General features: G+C 35.9%; 1 protein-coding gene across 1 annotated transcript in view; it reads left to right on the forward strand.

Annotated features, from left to right (window-relative positions):
• Window positions 1-16,993: 16,993 nt before the first annotated feature.
• Window positions 16,994-20,398, forward strand: part of LOC109086743 (Krueppel-like factor 7) — a 37,452-nt gene continuing 34,047 nt past the window's right edge. The window contains exon 1 of the mRNA XM_042716971.1: window positions 16,994-17,363. Within this exon, the coding sequence (XP_042572905.1) occupies window positions 17,175-17,363 (189 nt within the window). The 5' untranslated portion in view covers window positions 16,994-17,174. The remainder of the gene's footprint in view (window positions 17,364-20,398) is intronic.

Here is a 20,398-nt window from a genome sequence, read left to right on the forward strand (position 1 = left end):
TTTTTTAGCTGTACAACAACGATGAGTAATGTGAACTCAAAGCTGCCACATCAGGTTTTTTTTTTTTTTTTAAATGTATGAAACAAAAATTTGCAGTAAACAGTAGTCAACATTTGAAGTGGATCAAAAAAGTTCATCAAAGTTCCACCAATACAAGAACTCATATTAAATTAATTCAAAAACAACAAATAAGAAAGAAAATTATACAATTCAAATGTTGACTACTGTATATTTCAGTATGTAGCAGGGTTATTATAGTTAACTAAAACTAAAACTAAACTTTTATAAACTAAAACCATAAAAATTAAAAATTAAATAATCTTTCACTGAAAAAATAAATAAATAAATATATTTGCAGTATATACTTCAGTATGTAGCAGGGTTATTATAGTTAACTAAAACTAAAACTAAGCTTTTATAAAATAAAACCATAAAAATAAAATAAATAAAATAATCTTTAACTGAAAAAAAAAACTTACTTAAACTCACTTTATTTCAGCTAGTTACTAAGACAGGATTATAGTCAACTAAAACAACATTTAAAACTGTGTGTGTGTGTGTGTGTGTGTGTGTGTGTGTGTGTGTGTGTGTGTGTGTGTGTGTGTGTGTGTGTGTGTGTGTGTGTGTGAAAAACACAGAACAAAACTAATAAAACTTTCATTAAAATTAAACTCAACTAAAATGAAAAACTAAATTAAACTAAAGTGGTAAATATAAAAAAATCCTAAATAATTATAAAAAAAATGTAATCATCTATAATAAGTTAGACATTGAAAAAATGAATAAAAAAACTCAAATTAAAATGAAAAACGCAAATATAAAAATTACAAAAAAATAGTATCTCAATCATACTAAAATAACACTGGTATACTGTAAAATATTGTTAAAAAAGAGATGATTTTGAATATGTTTTACAAGAAAACACTACTCCAATCTACTGTCACATTTAATGTAATATGCTATTTGAGGTTAACTTGCAATTATTTTTTAAATGTAATTTCACTTTCTGAGTGAAAATTGTTTTTAAGTCCTACACCTTTTTTTCAGTAAGCATAAAGGAATGAAGCTTTGTGGATTATTAGAATTCTAGTTTTTTAGCATTGCTTTAGAGGAGCAGTGCAATTTAGCAATGCAACCATCCTTGAATGCTAATCGTGATGCTGCTCGTCATGTAACTTAAATGATATTTTTCATGTCATGCCACATCATTTACTTGCAGTTTAGATGGGCTATTAGCATTTTAGCACTCTGATAATGACTGTTAGGTGCTCTAGACTTAACAAGTCGAGTTGCGTGCCACAGAAAATACACAGTCCACTCAAAGCAAATGCTGAGCAAAAAAGGAAGATAAAGGAATTAGCCAGGTACACGTTCTTGGTCCAAAATTGAAATCGACAGAGCAGAGAAGAATGTGAAAGTCTTTGTCTGTGTGCATGTGTGTTGTCTTTCCATGCATTAGTGTATCAGCTCCCACAGGCAAAGAAAACACCCTCACACTCTCGATTTCTCCAAGCATAGGCCCTGAGCGCCACAATACAGGCTTGAAAAGACAGATATTAATTACTCCAGCACTTCACCTGCTCCCCATTGGTCCAAGCAGAAATAATCACCCCTATTGCCGGCACCACTTTCCCCGTAGCCATCAGGATCCGATGCAATCATAAGACAATCATAAGGTCCCAGCCCAGCCATGCTAGAGGGAATAGCCACACATGACAGCCACTGGTACATTTGAGGTTTTCAATTTAACGTGTTCAACAACAGCGATAGCTCAGAGAGGACTGGGAGTGAATTACGTTTTTTTCTCTAATTTTGTCAAACCTGATAGCTGTATGGCTGCAGCGAACACAAATTTAATTATATCATGACAAAGAGCAATGAAACCTCTCCCAGCTCATTAAAAAGGAAATTGCATTGTGGATAGTCTTTTGACATTTGTAAAAACTCTTGCTGACTTAATCCCATGTTGTCTTATAGTGGGATCTGACATTTCCTACGCAACATGATGTGGAATAAAGGATGCTGAAGCAATTCTAATTCTAAAGCCTGATGCATTCTGATGCACTCACTTGAACAACACCAAAACCTTTCAGACAAAATAATGCATTACCACAAAATGTTTGTTCAAGCTTTAGAGCAGAAAAAAATCACACAATATTAATGTAGATGTCTATGTTTAAATAATAGTTCACACAAATTGATTTACTCACCCTTGTGTTGTTTCAAAGCCACACAATTTCTGTCTTCCATGAAGCACAAAATGAGAAAGTCTGATGGATGTTCATTATGCTCTCGTCCACTCATGACAGCATATAGGGCTTTAAAAGGGACAAAAAGAAAGAAAAAAAAAAAATTTCAGAGGATTTTGCAGTTATTTCGGTCAGTAAATCAGATTTAAAACAATAAATGCAATGAATAAAAGCCAGTACAAAAAAAAAATATTATATTAAGTTATAAGGTTTAGCAAGTAAAAGTGATATCAGACTTAACAAGGCATGCTTTATACAATGTTTTAACTAAAAGAACACAAGAAGAAATATTTGATAAAATTAATAACAAATAAAATAAATAATACATAACAAAACAAAATTAATTATAAAAATAATATTGTGTTATTTACCAATATACAGTACCTGACATTTTCTAAGATGTTGAATGAACAGTGTTGCTGAAGTGGTTTCATGACAGGTAATTAATCTATTTCTAAAGTCTGATGCACTCGCTTCAAAATAATAACAAATATAATGACAAATAATATTTTGATAGTTACCAACATATATTTTAATAAAAACATTTCACCATATTCAAAATGTGGATCTATTTTTTTAGTTTGCCAACAAAATCTTGAGAAATATATTGTTAATATTCGCCAATAGATTTATGCTAATTAGTGTATCAGCATTCAATGTGTGTCAAAATAAAAATAATAAAAAAGAAATCAACTCACTAAGCAGCACTATCTGAATGATGTGTGGAGTTACTGCTTATGTGAAAAATTTTAAATCAGTCACTTGAGTTTCCATGACTATTATGCTGTCTTAGAAGGTAGCTGACTATGTAAGCAGTAGACAGCGAGGCAGCACACTGTGTTTTGGAACAAAGCTTATATATTACTGTGCTGTGGAAGATTCCGGGAAACCTTGAAATTGCCTTCATGGGACACAGAGTTAAAGTGTCACATTGAGTGCGGCACACAGAGCGAGAAAACATTGATATTTTGTGACACTTCCATGTCACATTTTTCCTTTGTTGTTATTTTTTACTTATTGTATTCCATTTTTGTGCTGCATGGGGTTTGAATATATTTTGTACACTCATTCTAAATGTCAAGAAACAGAATCAGAGGATTGTGCACAGCAAAATCTCACAGTAGTAAACTAACATGTGACCTCAAGCTGTATCTATACACTTCAGCTGTTGCTGAGGTCACAATAGAATTTAGATGACAGTGTTGCCATAGTGGTTGTCGCTGATTGAACAGGGTCAGAGGTCCTAACTGAGATTATCGGTCTTTGATGGTGCATTTTGTAGAGGGATTTTCCAGGGGAACATGTGCACATTGGATCTAACCTACTTTAAGATCTTCCTATCTCAGTAAAGCAATCTGGCTGTGGCTCCTGCAGTCAGGCTGGCAAATGAACACACACACACACACACACACACACTCACATGCATGCACAGCAGTCCCTGGCTAAGTGCAATATTACCATCTTCCCTAACTGCCTTCTTTGCTGCTCTGCTGTGATGTTACCGTTGGGGCCCATTGCTGCGTGATCAAAGCAAGGTTTTTGACAGCCTCCTCTGCATGTTAGTACACACCCATGGAGTGCATCAGAGAGTAAAGCATGAAAAATTTGCATCGACTAAACGAGCTACTTGCACTACTCGGTCTCAGCTGGTCCCTCAGCGATCACCAGAAGTCCATTCGAGACTCGCGTTTATTAATTGTCCAAGCGCTCTTCCATTTGCTGCGTTTGCCTCCATGCATCAGATCAACACATTTGCGTGGGCTTCCGTGCCCCCGCTGGTCTATGGAAACCATTAGGCTCTGTCCTAAGCAACAGCTGCAATGCATTTGTTATTCAACACCATTGACACTTTGATGATGTGGCTTCACTTGACTGATTGAGGCTAACTGTTCGCTGTGCTATGGCTTTTCTTTTCATTTTTGAATATATTATATATTAAGTTCTCTTTAATGACTTTTAATGCCATTTTGTCTTTCAAAGGTCTGTTTGATAATGACAATAAAGGAAAAGTCTGGTTGTTGTATTATTATTATTTTTTCCCCGATACGATATATTAGTGTTTTTGCAATATTACCGTATCTTATGATTTTTGGCTGTGGAATATAATTTTTTCCTCATCAGCCAAAAAGCTTTTTAAAAAAATAATAAAATAAATGAACACTTTTATTTAGTACACATACAATAAACTGATTGACATTTATAATGCTACAAAAGATTTTTATTTCAAATAATTGCTGTTCTTTTGAACTTTTGATTCATCAAAGAATGCTGAAAAATATATATCACTGTCTCCACAAAAATATAAAGCAGTACAACCGTTTTCAATATTGACAATAATACTAAATGTTTCTTGAGTAGCAAATTCGTATATTAGAATGATTTCTGAAGGATCATGCGACACTGAAGACTGAAAAATTTAGCTTAGCTATCACATTAATAAAAATACTTTAAAAAGTATTAAAATATTAAAATATGAAACATTTAATTTAAAATTTTACATATTGACATGCCTCAACGTATCGACTTCAAACTTTTGAATGGTATATTTCATTTTTATACATTATTAAAGGAGGCTAACTACATTTCCAGCGAATATTGACTTGGCAACAAAAGTAACCATCTAGAACACCCTAGCAACAAAAATAATACAATAAAAGTATTGTAACTTCTTCAGGAAGTATATTTTTTATATGTGCGATTAGTTCCAATATTTTTGGTGGTAAAAAATGAATTACAGTATATCTAGGGAACGACAGTTGGGCCATATAAAGTTTCATTAGCATTTATGTCACCTTCATGTCATATACGATATTTGTTTATGACTGCCCTCAAAGCACGTTTTTGGAGGAGCAGCGCTGTCGCCTCTGTCAGGATGGGGCATGAATAAATAAATAAGCCCCCAGCTGTATGCAGAGCTGTGAGCAATCAGCCAGCTTCAAAAGCTCTAATAATGAAAGTGGTGTCCCACGCCTTTTGCCTATTAATGGAATCTCTCCACCCCGAAGGCCGGCTCAATAGCACGCACACACACAGTCCGCCCCGTCATTAGCCTCTATGGCCTAAGATAAACAGCACGCTTCGCCTCGGCCCATTACTCCCCGTCTAGTGCAGTGTCAGGCCCTAATGAACTCTGTCTCATGGGCCCCCTGATGCACATACAGCCAAGAAAGGTTATGAGCCCACCCAGCCAAAATTGGCCTTATGAAGGGACGTAATTACAGTGTCCCCGTAAAGCACTACTGCTCCATCAATACTGCATGAACTCCACCGTGGGGGAAGGTATGGGCCCAGTGACAGAGATGATATGGGCCCCGAGGCGGAGAGAGCTACCGCCCCCATCGTTGAAGAAGGTATGATACCAAACGAGGGCATGGTAGTGCAACTCGTATAGTGTATGAAACGTTGGTTTTGACAGCTACCTGGAGAGCTCCTGTGGTCCAGACAGGTGGAGGAGGATGTCGATATACTAGCTGATTGGGTGAGAGACGATCCCTGATGAACTATCTCAGGATGGGTCTAATTACTGCAAATGAGCACAGCGACGTCTTCCTAGAGTGATTCCTGGTGAGCGGTGTGGCTGAGCTATATGATTTAGCTCATTTCTTTCTTTGTCTGCATTAAAATGAGCGGTATAGACCACATGCTCTGTAATGATGGCGGTCTTGCAGTTTGGCATCTGACACAAACGCTGCAGGCTAGAAGAACACTGAGGGGCTGCTATGAACCATTTCCTGCCCAATCGCTGTTTTGCCCTTCGGTAGGGCACTTAGTGTTGGTTATCTCAGTAGGTTACATCTGCAAATGCACTGCAAACCTCTGTTAACTGAGAGATAAAATGTTCAGTGGAATGTTGCTCGTCAAATTAAATTTAGTCAACAAACCTGTATGGAAAGCCATTTGGAATTCTTCTTTGGAACATAATGTTGGTGGGTGGGGGAATGGGGTACAAACTACATAGGATGCCACTGACCCAACATTGTCCTCTAACCACCTGGCATTCACATCTATATTCATCTGCAAAACACAGAGGAACCAAAATCAAACCTGGTGACACTGTCACACTGTCAATAATAAATGTAAAACAACTTGGCTGTTTCCACATGATGGTCAACGTGTGCAACCCTGCAACACTGCAACACTACACTTAATGCTGAGTTAACATCTTTTTATTGCCAGTGTTTTTTTTTTTTTTTTGTTTTTTTTTCAATAACAGCATACAAATATTCTTATGTTTAACTATCAAGCAAAAGTACAATGGGAAGCTTTTGCATTAGTGATTACGACATAAGCAGTAAAAGCAACAAGAAGACAGGAATTAATGTAGAAGAGCCACATAAATATGAAGAGTTAATTTGCAAAAAACAGATAACTCCGTTTTTAACAATTCTCAGAAATCATGTTTTTTCATTGTGCATTCCAAGTAATCTCAATCAAACTGCAGTTGACTAGGTAAAAAAAAAAAAAAAAGAAACTGCTAACTTACACAATAAAACAATAAAAACATGATAACATAAAAAAAAGTTATCTGTTTTTATTTTTCAAATAAACTCTTCATATATATATATATATATATATATATATATATATATAAATATATATATATATATATATATATATACTGAAAAGGAGCACATGCAAGTTTATACAACTGTACCATATATATATATATATATATATATATATATATATATATATATATATATGGTACAGTTGTATAAACTTGCATGTGCTCCTTTTCAGTGACTGAAAGAAAAAAATAAAATTTTGACCAAGAATGGCTTGTGCAATAAAGGATTCTAAGCCTTAAACATTAAAACATGATCATTGTGAAACCTAACTAACTGGGATAAATTACTGATAATAAAGCCTTAAAACAATGAAAAAGAGAACAAGATCTCGAGATTAAACAAGTAAAAAATGAAGAATTAAAAGTGACCTAGCATTATTAACTGAGAAAAGGCCAAAAACAAATCTTTGCTTTAGGTTTCATTTTTGGTCACTTGTGGATGAAAAAGAAATAACGTTTATGGAGGTGGACTTAATAACTAAGCGCAACTTGAAAATCCGTATGGATACACTAAAAGAATGTACTGTACCTTGATGACTCGTTCAAACAAAATATTGCTATCAGCAGACCCTTTAAACCACATGTACCCTATAAAAATATTCCCAGACTTATTTTAAGCTTTTAAAAGGAATCAATATTGGTAGCTTTTGTTTTGAACAGCGCAAGCAGAAAGTTTATACAAGCAGCAGAATTACAACTCATGATTGAAAGACACTTCCTATACATTGACACTACATTCTTGTCATCTACTACAACTGCTATGATTTTCTGCCGGGTTAAATCTAGTTTTAGACTCTATATTCACATGTGTACCACAGTTTCAATCTACAAGACCAAAGAGTTCTGAATCCTCTATGACAAAGCCATCTATCCTTCTCTTTCATGGATTTTGAGGCTCTTCACTGTCCCAAAAGGATTTCATCCATGTTCACCATCACAATTCTCCCTAATCTGAAATCTTAATAGAATTCCATGGCTGAGACACTCTAGGAACAGAGGTTATCTGGTTAACTGGAGGATATACTTGAGAGATTTAGCTTAAAACACACACACACACACACACACACACACACACACACGCACACACAGGCAGAGGCACCATGAAAAGCTGAACCAGAAGCAAAGAGTTGAACATTACAGGCATTTGGGCTTAAACATAAAGCAAAATATAATATAAATTGTTCTCATATATTGTGTATATACTGTATATATATATATATGTGTGTGTGTGTGTGTGTGTGTGTGTGTGTGTGTGTGTGTGTGTGTGTGTGTGTGTGTAAGTGCTGTTGAACGTCAAAACGTACACATTTTAATAATATAAATAATGTGCTTAAAGACAACAAGTTACAGCCGAGTGTGTATAAAGTCACATATCACATGACACATGGTATGTGTTCCCCCAAACAGCAGCATGATGGGAGGACAGACCAGATGTTACTGAAACATTCACTGAAAAGACCTCACATTGTGCTGTTACTGTCATCTCTTGCAAGATTCCTGGAATGTGTTTGGCTGAAGCCACATGAAGGTCAGGAGACTGAGATCAGACACAGAACATGTGATCTCGACGCTTCTCCAGTCAACAACCAACTGACAGTAAGACTATTCTTATTTTATTTCATTTTATAATATATAGATAGGTAAGTAAGTAAGTAAGTAAATAAATAAACAAATTTAGGGTTAAGAAAGTGTTAAATGTCTGTGTCTTGATAACAAGTAGCTTAAGACCTCAGCAAAAAAATTAAATAGCCCCATCCACTTGTGGACAAGTGTAGCTTTTGGATTCTCTGGCTTTGTTGACCTCAGACTGGACAAGTTATGAATTCCACCAAAGCCTAAGGGTAAAGATATAATTTAAAAAGAAGTTATTTCACAAAATCATAGTGCTGATGAAAACAGTGCCTTAGATGGTCTGCAGGGGCATGTTGTGTATTGATTGGAGAAACCTGTTATCAGTAGCCTCGCATGAACTGAGGGAGCTGAGCGCTCACGATAAAGACTGTCTAGAGTCAGAGCAGACGTGTGCGCATGGCCTGAGCTGCTGGGTAAATGGATGAACAGACAATCTTTATCCTTTTGGCTGAAGTGTAGCCTGTATCTGAAACCTCACTGTTCGGTCAGTCACACACTTACAGACAGAATATTTGATCCCTCATCAGCAAACTGCCTTCATATTGACTTCTAAGGTACAACAGTGGAATCTAGAAAATAATAAGTTATACATACAATAAAGCAAATACTTCATGCATCTTTTTTGTTAGCATTTTTTTTTTCAGAAGCTCTATCAGATGCATTTTTTTGTTTGTTTGTTTTGTTTTTTGTTTTTTTCACGAGCACAACATCACGGGCAGCAAATGACACAAAAGGGTTTGTACATACCTTGATGTCTTCCTGCCACCATACATTGCCTTGGAAAAGTTTCTGTACACTTCAGTCAGCATAAACAACAATTGGAGGTTCAAGGCCAAGTCTAATTCTCAAGCAAAGCATTTTTATCCACTAGACATTTGCAGATTTTCAGTGTTACAACAATTATACGATTAACAGTACTGACTATATTTCTACCACTCACAACCAATTTAGGTCCAATAAAATATAGCATTCATTGTGACTAAAGTCTACAGACTCTTTACAAAACATAATATAGTATAATGCATAAAATACAATATAATGTTTTTGTCTGTTTAAATGGTTCACGTTGTTCAAAGCAGTTTTTTTCTTTGTTCTTCAATGATGTTTATGCAAAAATTGGATAGTGTGGATGATATTTCAGCAAACTTCCAGCTAGTGTTGCAACTCACCCAATATTGTTGTAGATTGTAACAGCAGAACTTTTTGTATGTGACATTAACTCACATAATCTGTGTTTATGCAGTGCACATCCAACTAAATTCAAATTGTAGTAGACAAATGTGAGTACCATGTATCAAAATTTGAGACATCTAGCACAAACAGTCTCTGAGTTACTGATGCTCAAACAAAAAGTGTTACAATCATCCCCGATCTCCCCTAAAGTTTAAAGGAATTAATATATAATATAATATATATATATACTGTATGTACATCTTTCAGAATTGGTCTGTATAATCCCAGAAAAAAAGGGGTACAAAGCAAACTGTCACTGGGGCACTATCCTTTCAAAATTTATTAATATGTATAGTACTAATATGTGTCATTTATTGGTAAACAAGCTACCTTTTTAGCTTTTGTGTCTTAAGGTACCACCTTATTGACAGCCTGAGAGTTTTATTATGGTAACAGTAACTGAAGTAAACATGGTATGATTAATTTGTAAAGGATCTTTACCTTAAAGTGATGCATATGGTGAGATTTATGTGTTTTGTATACAGTAATGGTTTGGCACTTAAAGAGGCATATGTCACTCTCCAGTTGATGAATGATTTGTGTAAAGACACCACCCTCCCCCTCTACACAAAGACACACACCAGTCAGTGAATGTCATTACCTGACAGCTGCTACGCTGTGACCGTTGCCATGGATTCCTGGTGAATGGCTCAAATCTGTGACCTCTGACTTCTCTTTTGTGCTCAGTCACCATGCAAACATCACAAATCTAACACAGTCCACACACACACACACACACACACACACACACATATGAACTGTTCACTGCTCATCTGAGGCACATCTGAGTTAATCTCTGCATTATGTCAACATTATACAAAGCGGAGTTATAATTGCCTTCTTTCATTTCACATATCCAGCACAAAAAGAGCTACAGTGGGTTCTGATCAATGCAGATTGGTTTTTATGTAGATTCTCACTAAGCAGTCTTTTGATTTTCCTCAAGACTCTTTTAGATGCTTGTTAAAGCTATTTCACAAAAACTGACAGCATACAGATCTAAAGGGAGTTTGATCAATGAAAATTATGCTCTTTCAAATGGCTTTTGTCTTTATGCTGATGACTTATTTAAATATATTGACTTGCATACATTATCTCAGACCTTGTGAGGGAATTGATCGCAACAACTGGGTGTCTGTATACATGTTTGTTTGTTCCAAAGCAAAGTTTTACTGCTCAGGTTCAGCACAGAACATAAAACTGAGGTAATTTGATTTATGGAGAATTTGATTAAACTGAGTTCATTTTGACTTGAGACCTTGGTGTCTTGGCATATCTGAGCACAATTTAAGACAATGCTGAGACACGTGTGAGTTTACTGGGGTATTTTTCTGTGAAAAAAACTGAATTTTCTCATTTCATTGCCACCTAGGAGAAACTAGAAGATATTAAGGAGATATTTCCTATACGTGTAAATTATTCAAACCTTCAGAAGCTTCTGCAAAATCACTAATTACCTGAATTGCATTCAAGAAATGACATCTTAAAGCCCCATCTCTCCTGGGCCCATTACTAAAACCACACAGACTAACAAAAGGCAAGCGTGTTTATCAATATTCTCCACAGAGGCTACATTTGCATCCCTGTAACCTTTCAGACCAAGGCAGGGAGGTCAGAGGAAATTTCCTGCCTGTGTGCCATTCTCTCTCATTTAATTGGCTTGAGAGGTTCTGCCCTTTGTGGTCCTGTCTGCATTTTCTCTTGTCTGCTTTCTGCTGTTTATTCCTCTGGCTTGGCATGAGAAGCACCAGCGCAGCATTAACTGTGAGAGCGAGCTGAGAGGGCGTTTTGTAGCACTCTATTCTTTTCTCTTGAGCAATGGGAGGCTTAACATTCAGAGTCAACAATAATGATATTTCCATTACTTGTACTCCTTCAGGATGAGTAACTGATTAGAAATAATGATCGGAATCTAGCCTCAAAGTCTTATGCAAAAATAAAGACTAAAGTTACATTTATGCTCTATGTGTATTTAACATTCAATACACAGCACTTAATCTGTATTTACATCCTGGTTTCCAATATGTCCTCTAAACAAGCTATATACCCTTGAGAAGGCCAGCAATATTTGCATTTACAATGTAAATTCATCAAAAGAATGAAAACAACAAACTCAACCAAGCCTCAAAGTATTTTAACAATGAAAGCCAATAGAAAATGTCTAAGTCTCATATGCTTTCTAAAAAACAATAATAATAATCAAAATTATTGCATTATTTCTTGAAGGATATTATAATAATAGTATAATATTCTAAAATAGAATATTATAAACAAGTGAAATTAGCCATGTTAAATGTTATACATTTTTTATATATTGTTAAGATTGTATAACATAAAGATGCCATGCACTCTAACAAAAAAATATGCTAAATTACATAACATGTACCTACTGTAGTTACTCCCCAACACTGAGTTGTTATATACAGTAGCACTAAAGGTGGTTCATTGGCTTGTAATCATAGGGGAACCACTTTAAGTGCTAGCACCTCAGTGTTGGCGAGTAACTAGTTATGGCATTATAACAAAATAAATGTAATCATTAAAAAAATGGAACAAATAGAAGGACCATACTGGGCTTAACAGGTTCTTTATACAGTAACGGTACTATATAGCACCTTAACCATCCCAAAGAACTGCTGAAGAACCAAAAAAATTTGTGTGTAGTCATATTAGACAAACATCAACCTTAGCACTTATCACACAAGCCTCAATAAGGGTGATGAACAAGTAATGACTTTAATATACACTCATGACCCAACAAAATGCTGCAACTGACGACACAATCAGCAACAACATAAAGACAAAAACTGAAGTCAGCAAAAAGCAAAACAATAATCATATTACAGTAACCACATAAACCATTCATGCTGGGTCCTCAAAGCCATCATTCAACAACATTGTTCAATATGAATCTGTTATATAAAATATGGGGGAACACTGTTGATTTAACGTGATTGTATGTAGATTCAAAATTACTTAGAATTTGTGGCTTAAAAAGTAAAGTATGAGAAGTAATTGCTTTTTTACACTGTAAAACAGGGGTTTTGCCATTTATTCTCAAGAGTTAAGAAAAATCCTACAGCGAAGCATACACTAAATTATGTGTTAGATAAACCGTTTCTTTTATCTTTAGTTGTGTTTTCAAAGACATCCATCATTAGCAGCTAATAAATTTTATTTTATGCACATAAATTCTTTTTGATTCTCGTGTCTTGCACTGTGGCATTACACTAAAGATGAAAAACTCCAAATACGCAGTTTGCTGCCATTAGCCTTTTCATGGTGGTGTGGTGGATGGCATCTTTTCCATTATTAATGCCGTAATACCACTAACTGTCAGTAAATAGCTATGTCAGCAGTGAAACGAAATGCAAGAGAGTGGAGATTAATGTATTCGTCAGTGCCTTCATGTGGTTATGGACACATTATGGCCTTTGCCATAAAAAATCAGGGCAATATGACTGTACTTATTGTAGAGATAAGTCAGATGACAGGTTTTCTGAAGCAATACGGTGACGGTAATTGGCTTTTCGGTTTAGATATCCTTTAAAGTCGGTGCAACTGCTTTAATATTAATGTAAAATCAACAGCGCTTTTTGGAAAAGAAAAGAGAAGACTTGCAGAGATGTGCAGTGCACAGAAGGGTAAAAGCAGAATTTGTGTGAGGGCAATGTGAGTTCACTTCTCATTACTTTGGTGTGAGACATAAATCAAGTCAGGTTACGATTTAAAAACTAAAATTGTACATTTTTCTGAAGAAAATATAAGTGCTGCTTGCCTGTGTAACAGTCACAACTTAATGCTAGGGTGTAATGGATATCAAAAGCCACAGTGTTTTTTTTTTTTTTTTTCTTTGGAATAAGATGCAAGGCTAGATACATGCATTAAGAAAGAAACTAGGGTCTGTTTTAATTTGATGTTAAGTTTAAAGGTATTTTTAACCCAAAAATGACAATTCAGTCATATTTAGTCATGTCGTTTCAAACATGTATGGTACTATTTCTTCTGTGGAACAGAAGATTTATAGTCTTTTAATTTCTTAAGTTTTTCCAGATGTGTAATAATTCTGTCATTAAGGACATTGTAACGTTACGTTTTCTGCCAATAAGGAGCTACATGATGTCTATAATGTCTTTGTATGATATTTCTGTTTACTATTACTTCAAAAATAAATAAATAAATAAACAAAAATCTCCTTCACTAAAAAAAAGCTCTATAAACATTCCACATTATAGAATTTTTTTTGTTCATAAATAAAAATTTAAAATAGATATATATAATTGACTCTTGATTGTTGTTCTAGTATTTTAATATAGTATAATTTGTTTTGCACAGAACATGGCATGACATGAACAGTTTATTGAAATCGTCGCGGGTTACGCATGAAGCATGGTTCCCCTTCTAGGGAACTGCATGCTGTGCCCCCTTGCCATGTCCAGTGTGCCCCCTATGGGGTGCAGCATGGAGTTCCCAAGAAGGGGAACGTCTCGGGCTATGCATGTAACCATCCCCGAGAGGAAAAAAGACATAACTATTGCCATAACTAGTGCCAATAAACATATTATATAGCTGTGTTATAGATAAAGTAGAATGGCAAACACATTTGTTGTTTGTTTGTGTGTATAAGTTAGAGATAGAAAGAGAGAGAGAGGGGAACGTGTCAAATGGATAAATGTCAGTGGGCGCTTCATCGACAGCAGGCCCTCCCCTCCCTGTTGAAATGCCATGTGTAAATCGTAGTTCCAGGGCCGACAGCCAGCCTCCCAGAGCAGAATAATGAGATTACAGCACTCGCTGCCACTGTGGATGCACAGGGGTGGGCTGGGGAGGCACACATAAACCTGGCTTACACAAAGAAAGCAAATCAGCTACATTTCACACACACTGAAGGAAAAAGTAGGCTTTACACTGAGGCAGATTACAATTACCTCACTTTCCAACTGTCTTTCACAGTCAGTCTCTCTTCAAGTTACGTTATCTCTCCAGTCTCTCGCTCAAATCAAACTGTCTCCAAATCACTCATACCACATATTTGCACAACATGCAGTTAACATGCAGAGTTGATTTAGCAGAGATGAGAGTTTGCTCAGATAACAGGGGACAAATTTCTCACAATCTCTTTAAAAAAATCAGAGTTCCAGGTAGAAATTGAAAAGGTCAAAATGTCATCAAGCTCATTGTCTAACTCTAATTGATTCCAAAATGCATTAAAAAGGAAATTTATACAGACAATGATGAATTAATTTGTGTGTATGTGTGTGTATAGACATGTTTAGTTGGTGAAACTTTCATAAGAAAGTAAAAAAGTATGATTCAAAGACTAAAGTAAAAAGCAAAAAGGTTAAAAAAACTAAAGAAAAAAGGTTAAACAGATATATTTTTTTTTTTTAAAATAAAAAAGATTTGTTAAAAAAAAGAAAACAGAAAATGATAACACATAGCATAACCCTGAAGACTTCGATGACTATGTGTCAAGGTCAGTAAGTACATTTTTATGACATTTACATTTTATTGACATTTAAGTTCAGTTAAAAAATGCTTAAAAGGCACATATTCTTCATGCAAATTTTGTATATTTTTTTAAACCTATCAATCAACATGAATACAAACAACTAATTTACAATATTTCCGCATATGTTATTTTTAATGTTTTTCATTAAAAACTCTATTTGTTATTACGTTTGTTGCAGCCTGACCTTCTTAAGATTTTTTTGTATCATTTAATTATTTTTTAAATCAGTACCAAGATGTTAATCTGAAGAACCTCTCAAGAAACATATTTTATAATCACCAAAGAACCATATGCCAACTCACATCCATATAGGTCAGTCAAATTGACGCGTGAGAGGACGTTCATAACTACTAAAACCTCAAGACCTCACTTTTGACAGAACAATCCCTCTGTCCCCCAGCCTTATGTTTTAATAGCACAGAGGAAAATCCCAGTGTCTCAGACCATCTTGGATGAAAACTGCTATAGAGGAGAGAAACACATTCGTTCTTTACCTCCTCCGTCTCCAGAGTGTTTTTTTAAGGTCACTCTTAGACTCACCAGTGAATTCATGAATTCATTCATACCTCATTCCTTCCATCTACAGAGCAGGTACCAGATGAAAGAAATAACACATGCTCACCAAGAGCCAAAGTATCATCTAGTGAAGAATATGAATAATTCAAATCAAATGAGCCATAACAACTAAAGCCTATTCCACGATTCCCCCCACCTTTTCTTTCCAGCTGAAGCGAAAGAGCGAACAGATTTGGTCAAGATTTTCCTTTCAGAGCCTCTCACAGTTTATAGGTTCCACTTATCTAATTACATGCATGACACAAGGTCAGGGATGTTGTGAGATGGCTGAGGAGTACTTATAGTTCAAAGAGGTACTCAAGCCTATATGCCATCTGATTTCCATGTAAATAACACGCGAGTTAAGCGGCACATAGCAAATCAAAAGTCAGGGTTACACAGTGCATGATAGACAAGTAAACAGACAGCTACTGTAGATATACAGCTATATAAAGACAGACAGACAGACAGACAGATAGATAGATAGATAGATAGATAGATAGATAGATAGATAGATAGATAGATAGATAGATAGATAGATAGATAGATAGATAGATAGATAGATAGATAAATAGCAATTACAAAAAAGTATCAACGTTGTTAGTCTTTGAAGTATCTTGAAGAAACAAGTATCATGTAAATGTTTTACCTTAAAACATTTTGAATTCATGAAAAATTGAGTTAATGTTGAGGATGTTTTTAACTTTTATCAAACAGATATGTGTACTTGTGTTCGAATGTGCACTTCACTTCAGCTAAAATGCAATTTGAGAAAATATATCAAATGAAATAAGAATTTCATAAGCAAACCATTTTTCACTATGACAGTAAAAGTGACAGCTGTTTTAACCGTGCTATTGCAAGCACGGTTTATGTCAGCATTTGTTTTTTTCACGTTTAAAGTGTCGTGTGTGTTTTAATGTGTGTTTTTACCACTGTAGTCTGTTGATCAGACCCAAACCACCACGTTGTAGCTCTCTGGAAGCTCCAGCTTCGACTGAGGCTCCAACGCTGATTCGCACGTTTTATAGGGGTCTAAAAATAGCTCCGCTTTCAAAGGCATGTATGTTGTGAGTGACAATTCCGAGAACCAATTGAAAATCCACTACAGCTTCGAACTCCACCCACTATGCGAGTTTAGCCCCGCCTTTCTGAATCACCACCAAATTTGTCGTCCCTTTTTTCCTTATATGGTTACGCACGAAGTTGATTGACAGAACAACACGCCCCCTCGATTCGCGGCCATCCGCAGACGCTACGCTGGCTCCACACACTGACTGACACAGTAACCTGTGCGCGACTGTGCTCCCCTTCCAGAAACATTGTGAGGAAAGAAAACAAACCTGCATGGATGGATCCTTTACTTTTAAACACATTTTAGTATCCATAGTGAACTGAAACGTTTCGGATTTCGCGATTGATCTGAATGTTTCAGTCGCTCGCGCTGAAGCGAACGCGGATTCCTCGCGCAGAGAATCAAAGTCTCTCAAACGCACCGTTTAGCTGCACAAACATGGATGTTCTGGCCAATTACAGTATTTTTCAAGAACTTCAACTTGTTCATGACACTGGCTACTTCTCCGCGATGCCGTCTCTGGAGGAAAACTGGCAGCAGGTGAATTGCTTTTATCTCTGTTTTTGCAATTTAGCCAACTTTTTTTTACGCTTGTCAGTGCGCTCCTGCCCGTGCGCGCAACTTATAAAGACGCGACAAACAATATTTATTGCAACTCTACATAATATTGCATATGCATTTAAAAATACCACGTGGTAGAAATGTGTTGATGTTTTAATGCCATACCGCATACTTCTTGCGACCAAGTGCAATGTAGCTAAACATGCTGGGAAATTAAGATCTGAATAATACAAACAGAGGCTCCTTGAATAATAGATCTACATCTGTCCTATCAGTGTTTTTTCAGTCCCATCGGCATTGCACAGACTCTCGACTCTACTGCATTATAAATAAATGCACGCGCGTGATTGACTCATGTGTCTGGCAGTTAAACGTGCATGACAGAAGTATACAGTGCGCACATCTATGCAACTTTGAAGAGTCTTATGTATAATCAACTCATTTTCATGTAAATGCCACTTTTCCCATCAATGAGGATGGAGACGTGCGGCGCCTGGACAAAGCACACTGACATCCACATGGACGCTGGTTTATGCACCGGCGTGCATTCATAACGATTTGAGATTTATGAAATCCATTTAGAGAACAGAATTGGTTTGCACCATGCACATGAGAGTAATGACTGTGGTGCGTCGCGGGCGCATGGATGGAGGCATGCTTTGCGCAGAGTTGAGCTCTCCGCAGTGCTGAAGGGGCAACGCGTGGTCCATCCATTGATGCCGGTGCATTGCCTTCTCAACGTGCATTGATTTTTAGATTGCTCTGCCGTTTTTATTAACCTATGGGTTGTGATCGCACTGCCATGCATTTTTCTCAATATGAGAAGTGGTGGCTGCTTTGGCACCATGTTTTTTTGGTTGGAATTTTTGGTCATTATGCCTCTATCCTTGAGTTTTAATAGATGGTCATACAGTATTGTTCATTTTGAAAACGAATTATGCAAGAGTGTCTAAAATGTAATGTGCTAATTCATATGCACATGCATAAAAATAATTACAATGTGAACTTTTAAAAATCCACTTATCAGGAACATTAAGCGAAATGCAAAGAAGCTAAAGGTTATTAAATCAGTTAAATGGTGACCATTTACAGAAAGTGAAATGTGCACTTAAATTGTTTTTTACATTTCTAATCTAGAAGAAAGTTCATAGATATGACTGCAATGTGTAGTGGTAAGTGTGTTTGTCGGAGCTTGAAAGCCAGTGTTTGCTATTGACTTTCAATGGTTTGTATGAATAACAAATGCTCAAAGACTGACATTTGACCTCAATAGAGCTCCTGTGCCCTTGGTGCTCTATAGTGCTAAGTGATCCTAAAGGCCAGACTTCTTCCTCCAGAGCAGCGAATATTGCTCACAAACCGTGTAATCTCTAGTAAGTGGAAAGAAATAGGCCAGAACAGTAGAGACCTTCTTCCAAGCTTTGATAGGCCTACAAGACTTCTTATTCTCTAGACGTTGCAGCTTTTCACCTCAGGTTAAGCTTCTGGTTGTTTTTAGAACTGACTGAATGCGGATGGTGATGATGTGTGAGACTGTGTGTAAAAACATCCTGACTTAAGCTAAGCGAAATGTCAGTCATCATATTGACACGTTGCACTTGAAGACCTCGGAGGCCATTTCAGGTCATAAATATGATATTACTAGAAAAATCCAATTCAGTTTCTTTATGCGCAAATCAACCATCCATCTAAATCAAGAAACAATCTAAAAAAAATTATTAAGGATTGTTTTGTCGCAAGATTCAATATAGAACAAAAGTTTCTTGCCCGAAGCCACTCCATCAACCATTACATGCCCTATAGCCATGACAGAGGATATCCAAAAAAATCTCACCTTGAAGAGACTGTCACTGTGACTCACCTACTCCTGTGGAGAAGGGTAACTGCAATATTGGAACAGAGAATAGAATGGCGTCTGTTCCCATCGAAACCGAATGACCATTCTGGAACTCACGGGATATTGTGGCACATCAGACTATTCTGGAGTGCTTTTGTCTTGCAACATCTATTTTGGGACTTAGGGGAACTTGAAATGTCTTTTGTTCTCATTGCTTTCATTTCAACTGTCTGATATTTTTAGACTTGGTATTGAAATCTTGCTTGCAGCTGCAATAACATGTTGTGGTGCATGCGGGACAAGAAAAAGAATGCCTTTATGAGATGTTTCCCACTGTTTAGCCATAATAATAAGCAATAGAGGTGGATGATATGACCGGAATCTTGTAAAACAATAAAATACTAAATAACATAAAAATAAAAAAACAGGATAATTACTATAGTGTGATATTGCTTTTATACAGCAGTTCACTGAATAAGAATGTAATAATGAGTTACATTTTAGACATAATATTGACAGTGTTTTATTTTTTGTCAGACAAAAATAGTTTGAAACAAAGCCACTGCAGAATGGTTGCAACACACAGTAGTGAGGTTACTGAGTTATTCAGTGTTTTTGAACAAATCAGTTGAGTGAACGATTCATTGACTCACTCATAAAGACAATCACTTGCTTCGCTCCTGAATAAATCAAGCGTTTTTGAACAAGTTGTTTGAGTGAGTGATTCATTGACTCACTCTTAAAGACAATCACTTGCTTCGCTCCTGACCAGATCTGTTTTTAAAAGAATCAGTTGAATGACTCACTCATACAGTCGCTTGTCACCATCTACTGGTGAATCAATGTAACCAGCAGAAATAATCACTGAACATTTTCAATACTAAAACAAAAACTGACTATTAAAGCAAATATTTGTATTTATTTCAATTGTTTAAATTAATTTAGTGGAAACTTCTATTTTTGCAAAATCAAGTAAATTGAATACTTAATTTGTAAACTGATTGATGCAAATCAAAAGATAAGATCATTCATAACATGATAATTTTGACATCAGTGCAGAAACTCTTACTCAAACAGTATTCTCAAAGCAGTGAGTTTCAATTGTTCTGTTATGTCCCATTCTGTATTTTCTTAATCACATAATGTTAAATAGTCCGGCCCACTTGCACATTACCCA

This window comes from Cyprinus carpio, chromosome B1 (assembly GCF_018340385.1).
Source record: "Cyprinus carpio isolate SPL01 chromosome B1, ASM1834038v1, whole genome shotgun sequence".
In the NCBI taxonomy this organism is placed as follows: domain Eukaryota; kingdom Metazoa; phylum Chordata; class Actinopteri; order Cypriniformes; family Cyprinidae; genus Cyprinus; species Cyprinus carpio.